This window comes from Salvelinus namaycush, chromosome 13 (assembly GCF_016432855.1).
Source record: "Salvelinus namaycush isolate Seneca chromosome 13, SaNama_1.0, whole genome shotgun sequence".
NCBI classification, from domain to species: Eukaryota; Metazoa; Chordata; class Actinopteri; order Salmoniformes; family Salmonidae; genus Salvelinus; species Salvelinus namaycush.
Window position 1 is genome coordinate 28,548,975 of NC_052319.1, and position 24,778 is coordinate 28,573,752.

A 24,778-nucleotide genomic window follows, 5' to 3' on the forward strand; every position below is an offset into this window, starting at 1 on the left:
ATGATTTATTTCTGCTTTTATTTCTTCCATCACATTCCCAGTGGATCAGAAGTTTACATACACTCAATTAGTATTTGGTAGCATTGCCTTTAAATTGTTTAACTTGGGTCATACGTTTCGGGTAGCCTTCCTCAAGCTTCCCACAATAAGTTGGGTGAATTTTGGCCCATTCCTCCTGACAGAGCTAGTGTAACTGAGTCAGGTTTGTAGGCCTCCTTGCTCGCACACGCTTTTTAGTTCTGCCCACAAATATATATAGATACTTTTGTACCTGTTTCCTCCAGCATCTTCACAAGGTCCTTTACTGTTGTTCTTGGATTAATTTGCACTTTTCACACCAAAGTACATTAATCTCTAGGAGACAGAACTCGTCTCCTTCCTGAGCGGTAGGACGGCTGCGTCATCCCATGGTGTTTATACTTGCGTACTATTGTTTGTACAGATGAACGTGGTACCTTCAGGCGTTTGGAAATTGCTCCCAAGGATGAACCAGATATATGGAGGTCTACAATTGTTTTTCTGATGTCTTGGCTGATTTCTTTTGATTTTCCCATGATGTCAAGCAAAGAGGCACTGAGTTTGAAGGTAGGCCTTGAAATACATCCACAAGTAAACCTCCAATTGACTCAAATTATGTCAATTAGCCTATCAGAAGCTTCTAAAGCCATGACATAATTTTCTGGAATTTTCCAAGCTGTTTAAAGGCACTGTCAACTTAGTGTACTTCTGACCCACTGGAATTGTGATACAGTGAATTATAAGTGAAATAATCTGTCTGTAAACAATTGTTTGAAAAATGACTTGTGTCATGCACAAAGTAGATGTCTTTCTGACTTGCCAAAACTATAGTTTGTTAACAAGCAATTTATGGAGTGGTTCAACCTAAGTGTATGTAAACTTCCGACTTCAACAGTACATTCACACACATGCATACGCACATACTCACAAACACACAAACACACAAAGCCAACGCAGCTGTTCCATGTATATAGAGACATTAAACACTGGACTGTTTCTTTTATACTGTGTATTAACATAATGTATTCTTCACATTCTAATTATATCTACTACTGCGCATTACAATTTTGTAACACTTTTTATACACATACGTATATTTATATACTGATTCTTGACATAGCTCACTGTAATATACACTGAGTGTACAAAACATTAAGAACGCCTTCCTAATATTGAGTTGCACCCCCTTTTGCCCTCAGAAAAGCCTACATTTGTCGGGGCATGGACTCTGCAAGGTGTGGAAAGCGTTCCACAGGAATGCTGGCCCATGTTGACTCCAATGCTTCCCGCAGTTGTGTCAAGTTGGCTAGATGTCCTTTGGGTGGTGGACCATTCTTGATACACTCGAGAAACTGTTGAGTGTGAAAAACCGGTGCACCTGGCACCTGCTACTATACCCCGTTCAAAGGAACAAAAATATTTTGTTATGCCCATTCACCCTCTGAGTGGCACAAATACACTATCCATGTCAATTGTCTCAAGGCTTAAAATCCTTCTTTAACCTGTCTCCTCCCCTTCATCTACACTGATTGAAGTGGATTTAACAAGTGACATCAATAAGGGATCATAGCTTTCACCTGAATTCACCTGGTCAGTCTATGTCATGGAAAGAGCAGGTGTTCCTAATGTTTTGTACACTCAGTGTATATACAGTTTTACATATCATTCTTAGTTGAACTGTTTGGTGTATATATGCATAGATTGCATTTCGATTACTGTTCCAGTATTATTTAGGTTTTTTAATGTAACTGTCCTGGCATATTTTATGATTATTATTGGTGTACTTGTCTGCCATTTTTACTGCACTGTTAGGAGCTAGTAACTCGAGCATTTCACTGCACCCGCTATAACATCTGCTAAACTGTGTATGTGACCAATACACTTTGATTTGATTTGATTTGAAATACAGAAGAGAGTGCCTGATGTCTAGCTGTGAGTTAACAGGTTGTTAGTTAGTATATGTGTGAGCTACGATCAGCAGGTTTGTTTTTTCTCTAGGGGCAGTTTGGAAGGGTCTGGGCGGTGTGGGCATGGGCATCTGTTGCTCATGCCCCTTTCTAACCCTCTATAACCCTGTTGGTGCCCCTGCTGTGGCAGATGTGGGTCAAAGGGCAGAGGGGGAGAGGGGTGTGTGGGGTGAGAGAGGTTGAGAGGAGCAGCTGGGCTGTGGAGAGGGAGGTAAGATGTTGCAGTGAACCTGTGTGTTTATCTGCATGCAGAGTAGAGCAGTACCTATTTACCGGCAATACATTAACATGGACAACAGCAGCCTGAGGTAGACCTAATGGGCTGGGGTCAAAGTCACACAGCTAATATACGCTTTATAAAGAGGAACTGGGTGGAGGAAGAAGGGAAAGAGAGAAAGAGATATGAGTCCATGTGGATGTTGGTGCAATACTGTAATTAGTATAATCCCTCTCAAGGACTTTCATTTTTAGCGATTACAAACTCAGCAAAAAAATAAACGTCCTCACTGTCAACTGCGTTTATTTTCAGCAAACTTAACATGTATAAATATTTGTATAAACATAACAAAATTCAACAACTGAGACATAAACTGAAGTTCCACAGACATGTGACCAACAGAATTGGTGTCCCTGAACAAAGGGGGGGTCAAATCAAAAGTAGCAGTCAGTATCTGTTGTGGCCACCAGATGCATTAAGTACTGCAGTGCATCTCCTCCTCGTGGACTGTACCAGATTCTTGCCAGTTCTTGCTGTGAGATGTTACCCCACTCTTCCACCAAGGCACCTGCAAGTTCCCTGACATTTCTGGGGTGAATGGCCCTAGCCCTCACCCTCCGATCCAACAGGTCCCAGACGTGCTCAATGGGATTGAGATCCGGGCTCTTCGCTGGCCATGACAGAACACTGACATTCCTGACTTGCAGGAAATCACGCACAGAACGAGCAGTATGGCTGGTGGCATTGTCGTGCTGGAGGGTCATGTCAGGATGAGCCTGCAGGAAGGGTACCACATGATGGAGGATGTCTTCCCTGTAACGCACAGAGTTGAGATTGCCTGCAATAACAACAAGCTCAGTCCGATGATGCTGTGACACACCGCCCCAGACCACGACGGACTCTCCACCTTCAAATAAATCGATCCCGCTCGGTGTAACGCTCATTCCTTCGACGATAAACGCGAATCCGACCATCACCCCTGGTGAGACAAAACCGCGACTCGTCAGTGAAGTGCACTTTTTGCCAGTCCTGTCTGGTCCAGCAACGGTGGGTTTGTGCCAATAGGCGATGGTTGTTGCCGGTGATGTCTGGTGAGGATCTGCCTTACAACAGGCCTACAAGCCCTCAGTCCTGCCTCTCTCAGCCTATTGCAGACAGTCTGAGCACTGATGGAGGGATTGTGTGTTCCTGGTGTAACTCGGGCACTTGTTGTTCCCATCCTGTACCTGTCCCGCAGGTGTGATGTTCGGATGTACCGATCCTGTGCAGGTGTTGTTACACGTGGTCTGCCACTGCGAGGATGATCAGCTGTCCGTCCTGTCTCCCTGTAGCGCTATCTTAGTCGTTTCACAGTACGGACATTGCAATTTATTGCCCTGGCCACATCTGCAGTCCTCATGCCTCCTTGCAGCATGCCTAAGACACGTTCACGCAGATGAGCAGGGACCATGGGCATCTTTCTTTTGGTGTTTTTCAGAGTTAGTAGAAAGGCCTCTTTAGTGTCCTAAGTTTTCATAACTGTAACCTTAATTGCCTACCGTCTGTAAGCTGTTAGTGTCTTAACGTCCGTTTCACAGGTGCGTGTTCATTAATTCTTTATGGTTCATTGAACAAGCATGGGAAATAGTGTTTGTACCCTTTACAATGAAGATCTGTGAAGTTATTTGGATTTTTACGAATTATCTTTGAAAGACAGGGTCCTGAAAAAGGGACATTTGTTTTTTTGCTGAGTTTACCTTTCTCTGCTCTCCCCTTCAGATGGGGGAGAGCAGAGAAATACAGATGTAGGATCTTAATTTGATCACTCTTTTGTTGCTGAGAAATTTGTAGTGTATTCAAGGTTCAAAAAGGCTTCTGAAGTTTGTAATTTCCACTTTAAAATGTCAGACTTGATTTGTCTTAACGAAAAATGTAACAATCCATACAAAAAATGTCCATTAAATATAATTATAATTCATATAAATATTGACATTTCTTTTGCTCCAGGATTATTTTCCTGCTGTAGCAAACTGGCACAAATTAAGATCCTACATCTGGCGCAGCGGTCTAAGGCACTGCATCGCCGTGCTAGAGGCCTCACTACAGACCCGGGTTTGATCCCGTATCACAACCGGACGTGATCAGCAGTTCCATAGGGAGTGGCGCACAATTGGCCCAGCGTCGTCCGGGTTAGGGCAGGGTTTGGCCCAGCGTCGTCTGGGTTAGGGGAGGGTTTGGCCCAGCGTCGTCCGGGTTAGGGGAGGGTTTGGCCCAGCGTCGTCTGGGTTAGGGGAGGGTTTGGCCGGGGGGGCTTTACTAGTAGGCCGTCATTGTAAAATTAATTTGTTCTTAACTGACTTGCCTAGTTAAATAAAGGTTCAATAATAAAAGTAACAGCTCTGCAGTTAACTTCTCTGTATCTCTCCTGTAGGAAAATCAGTCTTCAATAACCCTCTTCTCTGTATCTCTCCTGTAGGAAAATCAGTCTTCAATAACTCTCTTCTCTGTATCTCTCCTGTAGGAAAATCAGTCTTCAATAACCCTCTTCTCTGTATCTCTCCTGTAGGAAAATCAGTCTTCAATAACCCTCTTCTCTGTATCTCTCCTGTAGGAAAATCAGTCTTCAATAACCCTCTTCTCTGTATCTCTCCTGTAGGAAAATCAGTCTTCAATAACCCTCTTCTCTGTGTCTCTCCTGTAGGAAAATCAGTCTTCAATAGCCCTCTTCTCTGTATCTCTCCTGTAGGAAAATCAGTCTTCAATAACCCTCTTCTCTGTATCTCTCCTGTAGGAAAATCAGTCTTCAATAGCCCTCTTCTCTGTGTCTCTCCTGTAGGAAAATCAGTCTTCAATAACCCTCTTCTCTGTATCTCTCCTGTAGGAAAATCAGTCTTCAATAACCCTCTTCTCTGTGTCTCTCCTGTAGGAAAATCAGTCTTCAATAACCCTCTTCTCTGTGTATGCCGTACTGTGCTGAGAGAGAGAGAGAGAGAGCGAGAGAGAGAGAGAGAGAGAGAGAGAGAGAGAGAGAGAGAGAGAGACAGAGAGAGAGAGACAGAGAGACAGAGAGAGAGAGAGAGAGAGAGAGAGACAGAGACAGAGACAGAGACAGAGACAGAGACAGAGACAGAGAGAGAGAGAGAGAGAGAGAGAGAGAGAGAGAGAGAGAGAGAGAGAGAGAGAAGCTATTAGTGGTTTGTAGTGTTTGACATGATTAATGCCCAGGTTTTTATCTGAACCCTCTCCCCTGCAGAGATCATTTCCCTACACCTACCTAACGACAGGACTCATTAATACCCAGTGGTTAGATTCATAGTCCTGGAATTCTGATGGATGTCTCACAATTTCAAAAGTTTCTCTTTGTAACAATGGAATGATTGTCTTTTTTCAATCTGTGTGACTTTGTTTGTTCATGTATTTTCAATGCTAGTCACAGTTAATCAATATCCAATGACATTACACTATTGTGTCTTCAAGCTACTTCTTGCACTACTTCTTGTGATACATGGCATATTTGCACATTTCAATATAAGCCATACTGTATAATTCAAACTATGTTGGTATTCTTTCTGCTTTACAGAATGCTCACAGTGAGTTGTATAACAAACAATAATGCTGTGTGCTGTTTCTGCAGTTCAGCTTGGTGCAGTTCTATCAGTAACACACTCTGTTTACCCTCAGTACACACAGACCAATAGAAAGAGAGACTGTTACCCAACACTACAGTACACAGAGTAAGATGAGGCAGAGAGAGAGAGAGAGACTGTTACCCAACACTACAGTACACAGAGTCAGATGAGGCAGAGAGAGAGAGAGAGACTGTTACCCAACACTACAGTACACAGAGTCAGATGAGGCAGAGAGAGACAGAGAGAGAGACTGTTACCCAACACTACAGTACACAGAGTGAGATGAGGCAGAGAGAGACAGAGAGAGAGACTGTTACCCAACACTACAGTACACAGAGTGAGATAAGGCAGAGAGAGACAGAGAGAGAGAGAGACTGTTAACCAACACTACAGTACACAGAGTGAGATGAGAGAGAGAGAGAGTGAGAGAGAGACTGTTACCCAACACTACAGTACACGGAGTGAGATGAGGCAGAGAGAGAGAGAGAGAGAGAGAGAGACTGTTACCCAACAATACAGTACACGGAGTGAGATGAGGCAGAGAGAGAGAGAGAGAGAGAGAGAGAGAGAGAGACTGTTACCCAACACTACAGTACACGGAGTGAGATGAGGCAGAGAGAGAGAGAGAGAGAGAGAGAGAGAGAGACTGTTAACCAACACTACAGTACATAGAGTGAGATGAGGCAGAGCGAGACAGAGAGAGAGACTGTTACCCAACACTACAGTACACAGAGTGAGATGAGGCAGAGACAGAGAGAGAGAGAGAGACTGTTACCCAACACTACAGTACACAGAGTGAGATGAGGCAGAGCGAGACAGAGAGAGAGACTGTTACCCAACACTACAGTACACAGAGTGAGATGAGGCAGAGAGAGACAGAGAGAGAGACTGTTACCCAACACTACAGTGCACAGAGTGAGATGAGGCAGAGCGAGACAGAGAGAGAGACTGTTACCCAACACTACAGTACACAGAGTGAGATGAGGCAGAGAGAGACAGAGAGAGAGACTGTTACCCAACACTACAGTGCACAGAGTGAGATGAGGCAGAGAGAGACAGAGAGAGAGAGAGAGAGAGAGAGACAGAGAGACTGTTATCCAACAATACAGTACACAGAGTGAGATGAGGCAGAGAGAGACAGAGAGAGAGACTGTTACCCAACACTACAGTACACAGAGTGAGACGAGGCAGAGAGAGACAGAGAGAGAGACTGTTAACCAACACTACAGTACATAGAGAGAGACGAAGCAGAGAGAGAGACTGTTACCCAACACTACAGTACACAGAGTGAGACGAGGCAGAGAGAGACAGAGAGAGAGAGACTGTTATCCAACAATACAGTACACAGAGTGAGATGAGGCAGAGCGTGACAGAGAGAGAGAGACTGTTATCCAACAATACAGTACACAGAGTGAGATGAGGCAGAGAGAGACAGAGAGAGAGACTGTTACCCAACACTACAGTACATAGACTGAGATGAGGCAGAGAGAGACAGAGAGAGAGAGACTGTTATCCAACACTACAGTACATAGACTGAGATGAGGCAGAGAGAGACAGAGAGAGAGAGACTGTTATCCAACAATACAGTACACAGAGTGAGATGAGGCAGAGAGAGACAGAGAGAGAGACTGTTACCCAACACTACAGTACATAGACTGAGATGAGGCAGAGAGAGACAGAGAGAGAGAGACTGTTATCCAACAATACAGTACACAGAGTGAGATGTGGCAGAGAGAGACAGAGAGAGAGACTCTTACCCAACACTACAGTGCACAGAGTGAGATGAGGCAGAGAGAGACAGAGAGAGAGACTGTTACCCAACACTACAGTACACAGAGTGAGACGAGGCAGAGAGAGACAGAGAGAGAGACTGTTAACCAACACTACAGTACATAGAGAGAGACGAAGCAGAGAGAGAGAGAGAGAGACTGTTACCCAACACTACAGTACACAGAGTGAGACGAGGCAGAGAGAGACAGAGACAGAGAGACTGTTACCCAATACTACAGTACACAGTGAGATGAGGCAGAGAGAGAGAGAGAGACTGTTACCCAACACTACAGTACACAGAGTGAGATGAGGCAGAGAGAGACAGAGAGAGAGACTGTTACCCAACACTACAGTGCACAGAGTGAGATGAGGCAGAGAGAGACAGAGACAGAGAGACTGTTACCCAATACTACAGTACATAGACTGAGATGAGGCAGAGAGAGACAGAGAGAGAGAGACTGTTATCCAACAATACAGTACACAGAGTGAGATGAGGCAGAGAGAGACAGAGAGAGAGACTGTTACCCAACACTACAGTACATAGACTGAGATGAGGCAGAGAGAGACAGAGAGAGAGAGACTGTTATCCAACAATACAGTACACAGAGTGAGATGAGGCAGAGAGAGACAGAGACAGAGAGACTGTTACCCAATACTACAGTACACAGTGAGATGAGGCAGAGAGAGAGAGAGAGACTGTTACCCAACACTACAGTACACAGAGTGAGATGATGCAGAGAGAGAGAGAGAGAGAGAGAGAGAGAGAGAGAGAGAGAGAGAGAGAGAGAGAGAGAGAGAGAGAGAGAGAGAGAGAGAGAGAGAGAGAGAGAGAGAGAGAGACTGTTACACCAACAATACAGTACACGGAGTGAGATGAGGCAGAGAGAGAGAGAGACAGAGAGACTGTTACCCAACACTACAGTACACAGAGTGAGATGAGGCAGAGAGAGACAGAGAGACTGTTACCCAACACTACAGTACACAGAGTGAGATGATGCAGAGAGAGAGAGAGAGAGAGAGAGAGAGAGAGAGAGAGACTGTTACACCAACAATACAGTACACGGAGTGAGATGAGGCAGAGAGAGAGAGAGACAGAGAGACTGTTACCCAACACTACAGTACACAGAGTGAGATGAGGCAGAGAGAGACAGAGAGACTGTTACCCAACACTACAGTACACAGAGTGAGATGATGCAGAGAGAGAGAGAGAGAGAGAGAGAGAGAGAGAGAGAGAGAGAGAGAGAGAGAGAGAGAGAGAGAGAGAGACTGTTACCCAACAATACAGTACACGGAGTGAGATGAGGCAGAGAGAGAGACAGAGAGACAGAGAGAGAGACTGTTACCCAACACTACAGTACACAGAGTGAGATGAGGCAGAGCGAGACAGAGAGAGAGACTGTTACCCAACACTAGAGTACACAGAGTGAGATGAGGCAGAGCGAGACAGAGAGAGAGACTGTTACCCAACACTTCAGTACACAGAGTGAGATGAGGCAGAGACAGAGAGAGAGAGAGAGAGAGAGACTGTTACCCAACACTACAGTACACAGAGTGAGATGAGGCAGAGACAGAGAGAGAGAGAGAGACTGTTACCCAACACTACAGTACACAGAGTGAGATGAGGCAGAGCGAGACAGAGAGAGAGACTGTTACCCAACACTACAGTACACAGAGTGAGATGAGGCAGAGCGAGACAGAGAGAGAGACTGTTACCCAACACTACAGTACACAGAGTGAGATGAGGCAGAGACAGAGAGAGAGAGACTGTTACCCAACACTACAGTACACAGAGTGAGATGAGGCAGAGCGAGACAGAGAGAGAGACTGTTACCCAACACTACAGTACACAGAGTGAGATGAGGCAGAGCGAGACAGAGAGAGAGACTGTTACCCAACACTACAGTACACAGAGTGAGATGAGGCAGAGAGAGAGAGAGAGAGAGACTGTTACCCAACACTACAGTACACAGAGTGAGATGAGGGAGAGAGAGAGAGAATGATACCCAACACTTCATCACACAGAGTGAGATGAGGCAGAGACAGAGAGAGAGACTGTTACCCAACACTACAGTACACAGAGTGAGATGAGGCAGAGCGAGACAGAGAGAGAGACTGTTACCCAACACTACAGTACACAGAGTGAGATGAGGCAGAGACAGAGAGAGAGAGAGAGAGACTGTTACCCAACACTACAGTACACAGAGTGAGATGAGGGAGAGAGAGAGAGACTGTTACCCAACACTACAGTACACAGAGTGAGATGAGGCAGCGAGAGAGAGAATGATACCCAACACTTCATCACACAGAGTGAGATAGAGCAGAGTGGCAGAGCGGGCCAGCTATCTAGCTTTTTATACTGTTGATACTGTGCTGCAGTAGTGTTTTGAAGAGCTCATGTTTCAATTGTTTAACAGACCTGCTATTAATACTGTTGCTGCTTCCCTTCCTTCCCAGCACTCCTGCTGTTCAGCTGAACAGCGCAGAGAGGAGAGGAGCGGAATGTAGAGGAGAGGAGCTTAGAGTAGTGTAGAGGAGAGGAGAGGAGCTTAGTTTAGAGGAGAGGACCTTAGAGTAGAGGAGAGGAGAGGAGAGGAGCTTAGAGTAGAGGAGAGGAGCTTAGAGTAGAGGAGAGGAGCTTAGAGTAGTGTAGAGGAGCTTAGAGTAGAGGAGAGGAGCTTAGAGTAGAGGAGAGGAGCTTAGAGGAGAGGAGAGGAGAGGAGAGTAGCGGATAGGAGAGGAGCTTAGAGGAGAGGAGAGGAGCTTAGAGTAGAGGAGCTTAGAGTAGAGGAGAGGAGCTTAGAGTAGAGGAGAGGAGCTTAGAGTAGAGGAGAGGAGCTTAGAGTAGTGTAGAGGAGCTTAGAGTAGAGGAGAGGAGCTTAGAGTAGAGGAGAGGAGCTTAGAGGAGAGGAGAGGAGAGGAGAGGAGAGTAGCGGATAGGAGAGGAGCTTAGAGGAGAGGAGAGGAGAGGAGCTTAGAGTAGAGGAGAGGAGCTTAGAGGAGAGGAGAGGAGAGGAGCTTAGAGGAGAGGAGAGGAGCTTAGAGTAGAGGAGAGGAGCTTAGAGTAGAGGAGAGGAGCTTAGAGGAGAGGAGAGGAGCTTAGAGGAGAGGAGAGGAGAGGAGAGGAGAGTAGCGGATAGGAGAGGAGCTTAGAGGAGAGGAGAGGAGCTTAGTGTAGAGGAGAGGCGAGGAGCTTAGAGGAGAGGAGAGGAGCTTAGAGGAGAGGAGAGGAGCTTAGTGTAGAGGAGCTTAGAGTAGAGGAGAGGAGAGGAGCTTAGTGTAGAGGAGAGGCGAGGAGCTTAGAGGAGAAGAGAGTAGAGGAGAGGAGCTTAGAGTAGTGTAGAGGAGCTTAGAGTAGAGGAGGGGAGCTTAGAGGAGAGGAGCTTAGAGTAGTGTAGAGGAGAGGAGCTTAGAGTAGAGAAGCTTAGAGTAGTGTAGAGGAGCTTAGAGTAGTGTAGAGGAGAGGAGAGTAGCTTAGAGGAGAGGAGAGGAGAAGAGAGGAGAGGAGAGGAGCTTAGAGTAGTGTAGAGGAGCTTAGAGTAGAGGAGAGGAGCTTAGAGGAGAGGAGCTTAGAGTAGTGTAGAGGAGAGGAGCTTAGAGTAGAGAAGCTTAGAGTAGTGTAGAGGAGCTTAGAGTAGTGTAGAGGAGAGGAGAGGAGCTTAGAGTAGTGTAGAGGAGAGGAGCTTAGAGGAGAGGAGCTTAGAGTAGAGTAGAGGAGCTTAGAGTAGTGTAGAGGAGCTTAGAGTAGTGTAGACGAGAGGAGCTTAGAGTACAGGAGAGGAGAGGAGAGGAGAGGAGAGGAGAGGAGAGGAGAGGAGAGGAGAGGAGAGGAGAGGAGAGGAGAGGAGAGGAGCTTAGAGTAGTGTAGAGGAGCTTAGAGTAGTATAGAGGAGAGGAGCTTAGAGTAGTGTAGAGGAGAGGAGAGGAGCTTAGAGGAGAGTAGAGGAGCTTAGAGGAGAGGAGCTTAGAGTAGTGTAGAGGAGCTTAGAGTAGTGTAGAGGAGAGGAGCTTAGAGTAGTGTAGAGGAGAGGAGAGGAGCTTAGAGGAGAGGAGCTTAGAGTAGAGGAGCTTAGAGTAGTGTAGAGGAGCTTAGAGTAGTGTAGAGGAGAGGAGCTTAGAGTAGTGTAGAGGAGAGGAGCTTAGAGGAGAGGAGCTTAGAGTAGTGTAGAGGAGCTTAGAGTAGTGTAGAGGAGAGGAGCTTAGAGTAGTGTAGAGGAGAGGAGCTTAGAGTAGTGTAGAGGAGAGGAGAGGAGCTTAGAGGAGAGGAGCTTAGAGTAGTGTAGAGGAGAGGAGCTTAGAGTAGTGTAGAGGAGAGGAGCTTAGAGTAGTGTAGAGGAGAGGAGAGGAGCTTAGAGGAGAGGAGCTTAGAGTAGAGGAGAGGAGCTTAGAGTAGAGGAGAGGAGAAGAGAGGAGAGGAGAGGAGAGTAGAGGAGCTTAAAGTAGAGGAGAGGAGAAGAGAGGAGAGGAGAGTAGAGGAGCTTAGAGGAGAGGAGCGTAGAGTAGAGGAGAGGCGAGTACTGGAGAGGAGAAGAGAGTAGAGGAGAGTAGCGGAGAGGAAATAAGAGGAGGGAGGGTCAGGGAACCATCAAGGGTTTTTCTCTCTTTCATTCCTCTAGATGAGGAATCCTGTTGTGAATAACAGCTATTTCCTAATGAATACAATTTGTTCTTTAATTCCACATGTAGCAGCTGACAGAATCACAACCTAATTCACCTCATCACACAGTGTTAGGCCTCTTTCTTTCTTTCATTCTCTCTCTCTCTTCGCCCTTATCACAGCACCAGCTCAGGGCAGTGTGTGTTTGTGCGTGTCTGTTCTCCAATAAAGCTCTTAAGCAGCAGTGGGATGGAGATGGACATAAATTGTCAGTGGAGAAATAGTTCTATTCTTCTCATTAATTACTGGAGAGAAAGAGAGGAGGAAAGGAGGAGGATGGTGAAAGAGAAGAGAGGAGGAGGTAAATGAGTATTGATTGTAACAGGGCCGGTTCAGAGCTGGTTTAACTGTCCTTCATACACATCATTGGCTTTCCAGATTACAATTAGAGAGAAACAAGGGGATCAGGATGTCACTACGACCCTATTAAAGACACACACAGATCAGGAAGTTGACCCTATTAACGACTGGGGATTCTGGTGTCAGCCAGGGCATGCAGTCTACCATGACAGGAGCTGGAGGAGAGGTTAGGAAAGCAACACACGTTGTCACGAGCAATAGGGTAGTCCATGATCCAGCTCAACTTTTACTCAGATAAAGAGAGAATAGTTGTCATCTGGCCTCCCTCCTTTTATCGTTCCCTCTCTCCCCTCCCTTGGTTGTTCTTTTTGTAGTATGACTGATGTTGTTAATGACCTGTTAACTGAGGCAGGCTGGCTCTCTGGGCTCAGCAGATGATCTAGACCTGGCATCTGCTGGGATATACAGTCACCGTACTGTTACAATATACACACTTTACGCTGAGAGAAGACTTTTACTGTTAGTCTAAACAGACTTTACACTTACACTATCAGTCCAACTGTTACAGTCTACACTCTTAGAAAAAAAGGTGCTATCTAGAACCTACAATGGTTCTATTTTTTATAGCTATTTTTGGTTCCAGGTAGAACCCTTTTGGTTTCCATGTACTGTAGGATCCTTTCCACAGAGGGTTCCACATGGAACCCAAGAGGATACTACCTGGAACCAAAAAGGGTTCTCCTTTGGGGACAGCTAAAGATGATGGATATACTGACTAGATACATGTCTCTCTGACCTAACAATGGGAGTCGTTGTCCACAAAGCGGCACGTCAGGCTGTCTAGCTCCCGTCTATCCTTTCTTTGGATTAGTGGATACATCTCATTATTGTAATCCTTTTTATGGTAAGTATAATTTAGACTTGTATCTCATTATGGTAACTGGTGAAATAAGTATAGCTAGTTATAATTGTAATGGTTTAGCAGATTATAAAAAAAGACGATCAGTCTATACCTGGCTAAAAGAGAAGGAATATAACATTTATTGTTTACAGGAAACTCACTCTACAATTACAGATGAGGTTGTGGAAAAAGGACTGGGAGGGAGAAATACATTTTTTGTCATGGGCAAAGAAACTTAAAAGGGGGGATGATACAAATAAAAAATAAAAATGTCTCCCCAATTTTGTGGTATCCAATTGGTAGTTACAGTCTTGTCTCATCGCTGTACGGACTTGGAAGAGGCGAAGGTCGAGAGCTGTGCGTCCTAGGAAACACAACCCAGTCAAGCCGCACTTCTTCTTGACACGATGCCGGCTTAACCCGGAAGCCAGCCGCACCAATGTGTCGGAGGAAACACCGTACACCTGGCGACCGTGTCAGCATGCTTTGCGCCCGGCCTGCCACAGGAGTCGCTACAGCGTGATGGGACAAGGACATCCCTGTCGATCAAACCCTCCCCTAACCTAGACGACGCTGGGCCAATATTGCGCCGCCCCATTGGTCTCCAGGTCGTGGCCGGCTGCAACAGAGCCTGGACACGAACCAGGATCTCTAATGGCACAGTTAGGACTGCGATGCAGTGCCTTAGACAACTGCGCCATTCGGGAGAATTAAAAACTATTTTGATCCCAATGTGCAAACTATCCAAACAGATCCGAAAGAAAGGTGGATAATTTTAAATATGCTATTGGACGATAAACATATCTATATGGTCCAAATGATGATGATCCACACTTCTTCAAAAATTATATATTAATCTATCGAGCTCACAAGCAACACATGACTCTATTATTATGGTGGGAGATTATAGTATAGTTTGAAGTACCCCAATGGATCATAAAGGATATCACACCAGAAACTATCACCCTCATGCACTTAGGGAAATTATGAATATCATGGAAACATTAGAACTAGTGGATATACAGGGCATTCAGAAAGTATTCAGTCCCCTTCACTTTTTCCACATTTTGTTATGTTATAACCTTGTTCAAAAATGTATAAATTAAATGTTTTTTCTCATCAATCTACACACAATACTCGATAATGACAAAGTGAAAACAGTTTTTTGGATTTGTTTTGCAAATAAAAAAAATACTTTATTTACATAAGTATTCAGACCCTTTGCTATGTGACTCAAAATTGAGCTCAGGTGCATCCTGTTTCCATTGATCATCCTTGAGATGTTTCTACAACTTGATTGGAGTCCACCTGTGGTCAATTCAATTGATTGGACATGATTTGGAATTGTTAGTAGAACTCCGAGACAGGATTGTGTCGAGGCACAGATCTGGGGAAGGGTACCAAAACATTTCTGCAGCATTGAAGGAACACAGTGGCCTCAATAATTCTTAAATGGAAGAAGTTTGGAACCACCAAGACTCTTCCTAGAGCTGGCTGCCCGGCCAAACTAAGCAATCGGTGGATAAGGGCCTTGGTCAGGGAGGTGACCAAAAACCCGCTGGTCACTCTGACAGAGCTCCAGAGTACCTCTATGGAGATGGGAGAACCTTCCAGAAGGACAACCATCTCTGCAGCACTCCACCAATCAAGCCTTTATGGTAGAGTGGCAGATGGAATCCACTCGTCAGTAAAAGGCACATGACAACCTGCTTGGAGTTTGCCAAAAGCACCTAAAGGACTCCCAGACCATGAGAAACAAGATTCTCTGGTCTGATGAACCAAGATTGAACTCTTTGGCCTGAATGCCAAGTGTCACGTCTGGAGGACACCTGGCACCATCCCTACGGTGAAGCATGGTGGTGGCAGCATCATGCTGGGGGTTGTTTTTCAGCGGCAGTGACTGGGAGACTAGTCCGGATCGAGGGAAAGATGAACGGAGCCAAGATAACCCATCCACCTGACAGGTGTGGCATATCAAGAAGCTGATTGGTTCAGGGGGGATGAGGACAGTTTTACTATTCATGGAAGAAAATAAAATGCTGTCCTTTCAGTAATGGAAAGAGGAATAGGACCAATGGAGAAATGCAGACAGTAAGCTAAACGCTATGGAAAGATTAAGGGGAAAACGGTAGCGAACAAAAAAGCAGGCAGAAGGGATAAGAAAGTACATGACTGCACTCTAAAAGTCGAAGAAATTTAGTGGTTATTCATTAACACCTTAGGTGAGTTGAACTATAGAACACACACAGGCCAGACTAATCTGATAAAGACCTGAGGGCTCCTCTCTCCATGCTGTGTCTAGGTGGTCGAACACAGAGGTCAAAGCCTATTGGACGAACACAATATACTCATTAACCCTCGCTGATAGAGTTTAGCCAATCATAACCCTGGCTAATTGCCTTTATCCAATCATAAACCCCACAATTAGCATCAGGATGTTTGGCTCCACAGGGACATGACCTCTGTCAGAGCACCAGGGTTACTGTGTTTACACCACGGGTCCAAAACTGTCCATAGACTACCCACCATGCAGTGGGGTTGACTTTGGCTGGTAATGAGGTTAGAGGCTCCAGAGATGCAGGCTGTGTTTGGTTTGGTTTGGTTCAGAAGACTGTTGTGGGAGGTGACCTTGCCTAAGGGAGAGTCAAACACAAACATACTGTATACTGTACACACACACACACACACACACACACACACACACACACACACACACACACACACACACACACACACACACACACACACACACACACACAAACACACTAAACACTCTCGGAATGTCACATTGGTCTTAATGATTACCTTAGGTCCCACTGGAACCTACATCATGTATGAATAAAGTTTATTCCCTGTCTCAGCTCCCTAGAGCAACACAGAACCCCTCATAAGCAAATATAATTGACGGCAGAGATTGGTTTGGTGTGTGTGTGAGAATGTGTGTGTCCTCCAAAAAGGTTATCGCTCTCCATATTCACTCCTGGGGTAGAATCTAAAGCATCATTATGTCAGGGTAGCAACAAAACAATCAGACATATTGACCTGTCCTTGTTGTTTTTCTCAAACATGTTTGCATCAACCACCTTGGTCTTCCTTCTTCTATCCCTCCCTTCCTTCCTCTCTCTCCCACTGCTCTCTTCTTCCCCCTCTTTCTCTCTCTCTCCTTCTCCTCGTTCCCTCAGTAACCTAACGTTTTTACATTGTTTAAGCCTGGTACAGTATAGCATCAATAGAGAAGTCATTGATTTTCTAAAGTGTTAATGGAGGCCTTGGGGCAAGGCAAGCTCATTAAAACCATACACGGGTCAAACTGCTGTAATGAGACAACATTCGTTTACTGGGAGCTTAACTACACTAGACTGGAAAATCCATCCATCACTCCCACTAATTGACCGGTGATTCTAATGGGTTTCCAATCTTCCTCCAACACACAGAGAGAGAGAGAGAGAGTGTGTACTGTGGATTTTGAAAGCTGTATAATTTGTCACATGCGCCGAATACAACAGGTGTAGACTTTACCGTGAAATGCTTGCTTACGAATCAAATCAAATTTTATTTGTCACATATTTGTCACATGAGAACAATATTTTTTGTGAACAAATGTTTAATTTTGTCATATAATAAGGTTGGTAGCAACATGTGAAAATCGTTGTAGTAATCTGTTGCAGCTCAAATCGACTACAAAACCCACAACGCAATGCAACGCTCTCTCTATCGGCTAGCTAACGTCGCTACACACAATAATACCAAAGTCAATATCAGCATGTGAAGTAGCTAGTTAGCTGTCAAATCGCCTAAACAAACTGCACTATCAATTTAGGAATCTACATTCTCACCATGTTCAACCTGCAGATCGATGTGCCTTGCAGAGTGGAGTCTGATATTCTCAACAGCACCATGCAATGCACCCTGGACTGAAGAGGCAGACAAATAGGAGAAAACTCTGTTAAATTACACATTGCTCGAGGTAGGAATATTAAATAAAAGATGATCAATGGTTCATTCAAGAGAAGACAACCTCCTGCGTAATGACATCGGCCGAGTATTGAAATCTTGCATGTATGATCAACATTTTCGTAATCTAAAAGTCGTATTACTATTAACTTCCACTGTAGTTTAAAGTGGCTTTATCGCAATGCTATGTTATACCGGCCAAAAAATCTGCCTTCTTGAACGGCAATAGCTCAGATACACATGAAAACATTAAATGACCCCGGGAATCGACAGAACATTGCTCAGAGATGCACAAAAACAATATAACATTCTAAACGGGTGAATATTTCTTGTTTAGTAGTATTATGGCTTGGGGCTAGAAGCTGTTCAGGGTCCTGTTGGTTCTAGACTTGGTGCATCCGTACTGCTTGCCATACGGTAGCAGAGAGAACATCCCGTGTGGCTCGCAACGCCATGGTTGTTGGTTCACGTCCCACCAGTACGGAGAGAAAAAATAAGTATGAAATGTATGAACTCACTACTCTAAGTTGCTCTGGATAAGAGTGTCTGCTAAATTACCAAACATTTAACAGTCTATGACTTGGGTGGCTGGAGACTTGGGTGGCTGGAGTCTTAGACACATTTTAGGGCCTTCCTCTGAAACCGCCGGGTATAGATCAAATCAGATTTTATTGGTCACATACACATATTTAGCAGATGTTATTGTGTTTGTAGTGAAATGCTTGTGTTCCTAGCTCCAACAGTGCAGTAGCATCTAACAATTCACAACAATATACACAAATCTAAAAGTAAAAGAATGGAATTAAGAAATATATAAATATTAGATCAAGCAATGTCGGAGTGGCATTGACTAAAATACAGTATATACATATGAGATGAGTAAAGCAGTATTTAAACATGATTTAAACTTTATTAAAGTGACTAGTGTTCCATTATTAAAGTGGCCAGTGATTCCAAGTTTATGTACAGTACCAGTCAAAAGTTAGGACACTCCTACTCATTCCAGGGTTTTTCTTTATTTTTACTATTTTCTACATTGTAGAATAATAGTGAAGACATCACAACTATGAAATAACACATATGAAATCATGTAATAATCAAAAAGGAATCAAAATATATTTTATATTTGAGATTCTTCAAAGTAGCCTCCCTTTGCACACTCTTGGCATTCTCTCAACCAGCTTCATGAGGTAGTCACCTGGAATGCATTTCAATTAACAGGTGTGCCTTGTTAAAAGTTAATTTGTTAAATGTATTTCCTTCTTAATGCATTTGAGCCAAGCAGTTGTGTTGTGACAAGGTAGGGGTGGTATACAGAAGATAGCCCTATTTGGTAAAAGACCAAGTCCATATTATGGCAAGAAAAGCTCAAATAAACAAAGAGGAATGACAGTCCATCATTAATTTAAGACATGAAGGTCAAGAACTTTGACATTTCAAGAACTTTTAAAGTTTAAAGTCACAGGGCTCAAGTAACGGAGACATCTCAACATCAACTGTTCAGAGGAGACTGAGTGAATCAGGCCTTCATGGTCGAATTGCTGCAAAGAAACCACTACTAAAGGACACCAATAAGAAGAAGAGACTTGCTTGGGCCAAGAAACACGAGCAATGGACATTAGACCAGTGGAGATCTCTCCCTTGGTCTGATGAGTCCAAATTTGAGATTTGAGGGTCCAACCGCCGTGTCTTTGTGATCTCCGCATGTGTAGTTCCCACTTTGAAGCATGGAAGAGGTGTAATAGTGCGGGAGTGCTTTGCTGGTGACACTGTCTGTGATTTATTTAGAATTCAAGGCACACTTAACCAGCATGGCTACCACAGCATTCTGCAGCGATACACCATCCCATCTGGTTTGGGCTTAGTGGGACTATCATTTGCTTTTCAACAGGACAATAACCCAACACATCTCCAGGCTGTTTAAGGGCTATTTGACCAAGAAGGAGAGTGATGTAGTTCTGGATCAGATGACCTGGCCTCTACAATCACCCAACTTCAACCCAATTGAGAATGTTTGTGATGAGTTGGACCGCAGAGTGACGGAAAAGCAGCCAACCAGTGCTCAGCATATGTGGGAACTCCTTCAAGACTGTTGGAATAGCATTCCAGGTGAAGCTGGTTGAGAGAATGCCAAGAGTGTTCCAAAGCTATCATCAAGGCAAAGGGTGACTGACTACTAAGAAGAATCTAAAATATATTTAGATTTGTTTAACACTTTTTGGTTACTACATGATTCCATATGTGTTGTTTCATAGTTTTGAAGTCTTCGCTATTATTCTACAATGTAGATGTGTCCAAACGTTTGGCTGGTACTGTATATAGGGAAGCAACCTCTAAGGTGCAGGGTTACGTAACCGGGTGGAAGCCGGCTAGTGATGGCTATTTAACAGTCTGATTGCCTTGAGATAGAAGCTTTTTTTCAGTCTCTCGGTCCCAGCTTTGATGCACCTGTACTGACCTCGCCTTCTGGATGATAGCGGGGTGAACAGGCTGTGGCTCAGGTGGTTGATGTCCTTAATGATCTTTTTGGCCTTCCTGTGACATCAGGCGCTGTAGGTGTCCTGGAGGGCAGGTAGCTTCAAATCAAATCAAACTGTATTTGCCACATGCGCCAAATACAACAAGTGTAGACTTTGACGCGTCATAGTTTGTAGCATCCGCGCCATAGTTTGCCCCTGGTGATGCGTTGGACAGATCGCACCACCCTTTGGAGAGCCCTGCGGTTGCGGACGGTGCAGTTGCCGTACCAGGCGGTGATTCAACCCGACAGGATGCTCTCAATTGTGCATCTGTAAAAGTTTCTGAGGGTTTTAGGGGCCAAGCCAAATTTCTTCAGCCTCCTGAGGTTGAAGAGGCGCTGTTGTGCCTTCTTCACCACGCTGTCTGTGTGGGTGGACCATTTCAGATCGTCAGTGACGTGTACGGCGAGGAACTTGAAGCTTTTCACCTTCTCCACTGCGGTCCTGAATCCCAGAGCATATCTCAGTCAATACTAGCAAAACAGTCTTGTACCCTCACGTCTGCTTCATCGGACCTCTTCCATATTGAGCGCGTAACTGGTTCTTCCTGTTTGAGCTTTTGTTTGTTAACAGGAAGCAGGAGGATATAGTCGTGGTCTGATTTGCCGAAGGGAGAGTGGGCTTTGTATGTGTTTCTTTGGGTAGAATAAAAGTGGTATAATGTTTTAGCGCCCCTAGTGGCACAGGAGACGTGTTTGTAGAAGTGAGTGAGGAATCTATATTCCTTAAAGGAATGAGATGAAATAAATTCTTCTCTCTTCAATTCCACCTTCATTTTGAAAACATGTTCAGAGCTGCTTTGCACATGAATTTCAATATACATTTTCAATAAACAAAATGTTTGCTTCATCCCATCACAAAAAAAATGTAGTGCATGAAGAAGGATAAGAGTATTTGCCCTATGTCTGGTGTGAATTAGAATGAATATCCTGGAAGCTACTATACATTAGGTGCTATATTGAGAGCTAACATATTATGTTAGTTGTTTCTTCTCAGGGTTGTTTTCTACGGTGTATCTGCCAACTCTGTTGGCCACCGTACCCTGCCATGAGCATAACCGTGTGCTCCAGCTCAACTCTTCTAAACAAATATGTTGTGTGTGTTACATGGTGCTCTGCAGCAGTAGGAGTGTGATTGTAATCATGCAGGCTGGGGAGATTGTATTTATGCAGTGCTTATTGTTCCCTATCAGAGGCCAATATGCTAGCAGCAGATGCTGGCCCCCTGACTGAGCTAGATGCTACAGCAGTTAAACTCTGGTCGCTGTGTGTGTGTGTGTGTGTGTGTGTGTGTGTGTGTGTGTGTGTGTGTGTGTGTGTGTGTGTGTGTGTGTGTGTGTGTGTGTGTGTGTGTGTGTGTGTGTGTGTGTGTGTGTGTGTGTGTGTGTGTGTCGCTTACAGCAAAACTAAACTAGTTTGGACAGAGTCATTTGCTCACTTAGAATGTATTTATCTACAGATTTGTGGGTGATAACACCCCATTGAGATGAATCAGCTAGGGTTTCCAGAGACAACAACAATAACACACACATAATCACACCAAACAAACAGTAACAATGTGAGATGTAATATCTAATAATATTGTGAAATAATAATTGTCATCTGTGGGTATGTGTTACTGCGGGTGTTATGAGAAGTGATATTGTTTTGAGAGAGAGAGACAAACTGCCCTTTCAGCTGACTCATTATGCTAAATAAATCGGCTAATTTCAATCAGCCATGATATTATGTTGTTGTTCCATTTTAACTATCATTTGGGAAGATTTACTCACATTTAAAAGGTTATTATGTTTCTCATTATTATGAACAAACCAAGCATTGAAATAGATCAGGAGGCAGAATTAGCTTCAGCTCACAACACTAAACTGCCTGCTGGAAATGCCACTGTGTCATGAAGTTGATATTACTATAGGAAACATCCACCAGTCCAGTTACTGACGGGGCTGAAATAAATGTAGGAGTTTTAAGCATTAAGCACATTAAAATGGAGACAGGAAGCAGGAAGGGACGAAAGAGAGAGGGAAGGGGTAGGGATGAGGGAGGCTCCAAGCTGGCCTGAGCTCTCCTTATCAGCCCTGTGGCAGTGGGTCTCCCTGCACTACTCCAGCCCTGCCTAACACAGCATATACCCCAGCTGCAGCCCTGCATTCTACACACCAACCCCATACAGTCCAGCCATAAACCTCTGTCCAGCTCAGCCCTGCCTAACACAGCATATACCCCAGCTGCAGCCCTGCATTCTACACACCAACCCCATACAGTCCAGCCATAAACCTCTGTCCAGCTCAGCCCTGCCTAACACAGCATATACCCCAGCTGCAGCCCTGCATTCTACACACCAACCCCATACAGTCCAGCCATAAACCTCTGTCCAGCTCAGCCCTGCCTAACACAGCATATACCCCAGCTGCAGCCCTGCATTCTACACACCAACCCCATACAGTCCAGCCATAAACCTCTGTCCAGCTCAGCCCTGCCTAACACAGCATATACCCCAGCTGCAGCCCTGCATTCTACACACCAACCCCATACAGTCCAGCCATAAACCTCTGTCCAGCTCAGCCCTGCCTAACACAGCATATACCCCAGCTGCAGCCCTGCATTCTACACACCAACCCCATACAGTCCAGCCATAAACCTCTGTCCAGCTCAGCCCTGCCTAACACAGCATATACCCCAGCTGCAGCCCTGCATTCTACACACCAACCCCATACAGTCCAGCCATAAACCTCTGTCCAGCTCAGCCCTGCCTAACACAGCATATACCCCAGCTGCAGCCCTGCATTCTACACACCAACCCCATACAGTCCAGCCATAAACCTCTGTCCAGCTCAGCCCTGCTCTGCAAGCCCCAGGACCAGACAGCACCACCTTCACTTGACCTCCAGTCAGCCCAGGGCCTGAATCCTGTAGAGGAGCAGGAAGGAGATGGAGAGGGCTTCTATCTCACAGAGAAGACCAGCAGGGTTTAGGATTAAGATTAAGCCTTTCTGTTGGCTTTGTTGATAACTGTAGTTATTATTATACATTATCTGGCCTTTCTGAGTTTGTTGTGTTGCTTGACTCAACCTTCATTTATTTTACCAAATGAATGTGAGGTCAGTTATAGACAGACTCGTTAACCAAATGAATGTGAGGTCAGTTATAGACAGACTCGTTAACCAAATGAATGTGAGGTCAGTTATAGACAGACTCGTTAACCAAATGAATGTGAGGTCAGTTATAGACAGACTCGTTAACCAAATGAATGCGAGGTCAGTTATAGACAGACTCGTTAACCAAATGAATGCGAGGTCAGTTATAGACAGACTCGTTAACCAAATGAATGCGAGGTCAGTTATAGACAGACTCGTTAACCAAATGAATGCGAGGTCAGTTATAGACAGACTCGTTAACCAAATGAATGTGAGGTCAGTTATAGACAGACTCGTTAACCAAATGAATGCGAGGTCAGTTATAGACAGACTCGTTAACCAAATGAATGTGAGGTCAGTTATAGACAGACTCGTTAACCAAATGAATGTGAGGTCAGTTATAGACAGACTCGTTAACCAAATGAATGCGAGGTCAGTTATAGACAGACTCGTTAACCAAATGAATGTGAGGTCAGTTATAGACAGACTCGTTAACCAAATGAATGTGAGGTCAGTTATAGACAGACTCGTTAACTAAATGAATGTGAGGTCAGTTATAGACAGACTCGTTAACCAAATGAATGTGAGGTCAGTTATAGACAGACTCGTTAACCAAATGAATGCGAGGTCAGTTATAGACAGACTCGTTAACCAAATGAATGCGAGGTCAGTTATAGACAGACTCGTTAACCAAATGAATGTGAGGTCAGTTATAGACAGACTCGTTAACCAAATGAATGTGAGGTCAGTTATAGACAGACTCGTTAACCAAATGAATGTGAGGTCAGTTATAGACAGACTCGTTAACCAAATGAATGTGATGTCAGTTATAGACAGACTCGTTAACCAAATGAATGTAAAGTCAGTAAAGTGGTTTGGTATTTGATTTCCTTTCTTCCATCATCATCTTCACGTGACTGTAGAGCACCATTTACCCTCCATTCAAACTTTCCCATTGCGTTTGTTTAGGCCTGCTCTCCTAACCACTAAAAACATGCTGAGTGGTATACAGCATTTGTAGCCACTAATGTCTAGTTGATTAGGCCTACATGTTGCATTGATTTTACTATTTTGATTGATGTTGATAGGCCATTTAAGAATGTTAGGACAGGGACTCATGTCCTGTACCTATTGGACATCCTCATGCTGCCGTCACCTCCCTTGGCCATGAGACACGGTACCCTGGTACAACCCCAAATAGAACATGTTCAACATCTATTTTGAAGGGTTTTAATAATACCGGTATGTATGTAGATAAATCTTAGCCAACTGTTTACCGCGTTGAGTTAATGAGATATTAATTAGTGAGAGGCTGATATCACCTGTTGACTGCTGTAGTAAAGCCCTGGGCCAATATTTATACAGAACTAATGTAGTCAGCACATGGCTAATATGATTTAAATAAACACAGCTAACTAACCGCTCCTCCGTGGTAGACCTGCTGTCACTGAAGGATCCATAGATGACAGTAAAACCCTTAGCACTGTAACTGTGGTCTAAATAATTATAGTAGATTATTCATTTTATATATTTTATGTTAATTTATAGATGATTGAGCATGGATGCTCCAGGCTTTTACTGGGAAAGCAAAGCCTTTCATGTGAAATGATGAAGCATATTCAGTATGCTTAAGCATATAATCAGAAGCTAGTGTCAGCCTTCCATCTCTAATGAGATCAAATGTTAGTAGTTGAACCCGTGACCTCTAATGATCTCTCCAATCGGCCCCTCCAGGTC

The 24,778-nt window shown here is 44.4% G+C and overlaps 1 protein-coding gene across 1 annotated transcript in view; it reads left to right on the forward strand.

Annotated features, from left to right (window-relative positions):
- Positions 1–24,778, forward strand: part of LOC120058396 (ephrin type-A receptor 6-like) — a 260,362-nt gene that overhangs the window by 214,984 nt on the left and 20,600 nt on the right. The window contains exon 7 of the mRNA XM_039007026.1: positions 24,776–24,778. This exon is cut by the window's right edge and continues 285 nt beyond it. Coding sequence (XP_038862954.1) covers positions 24,776–24,778 — 3 coding nt within the window. The remainder of the gene's footprint in view (positions 1–24,775) is intronic.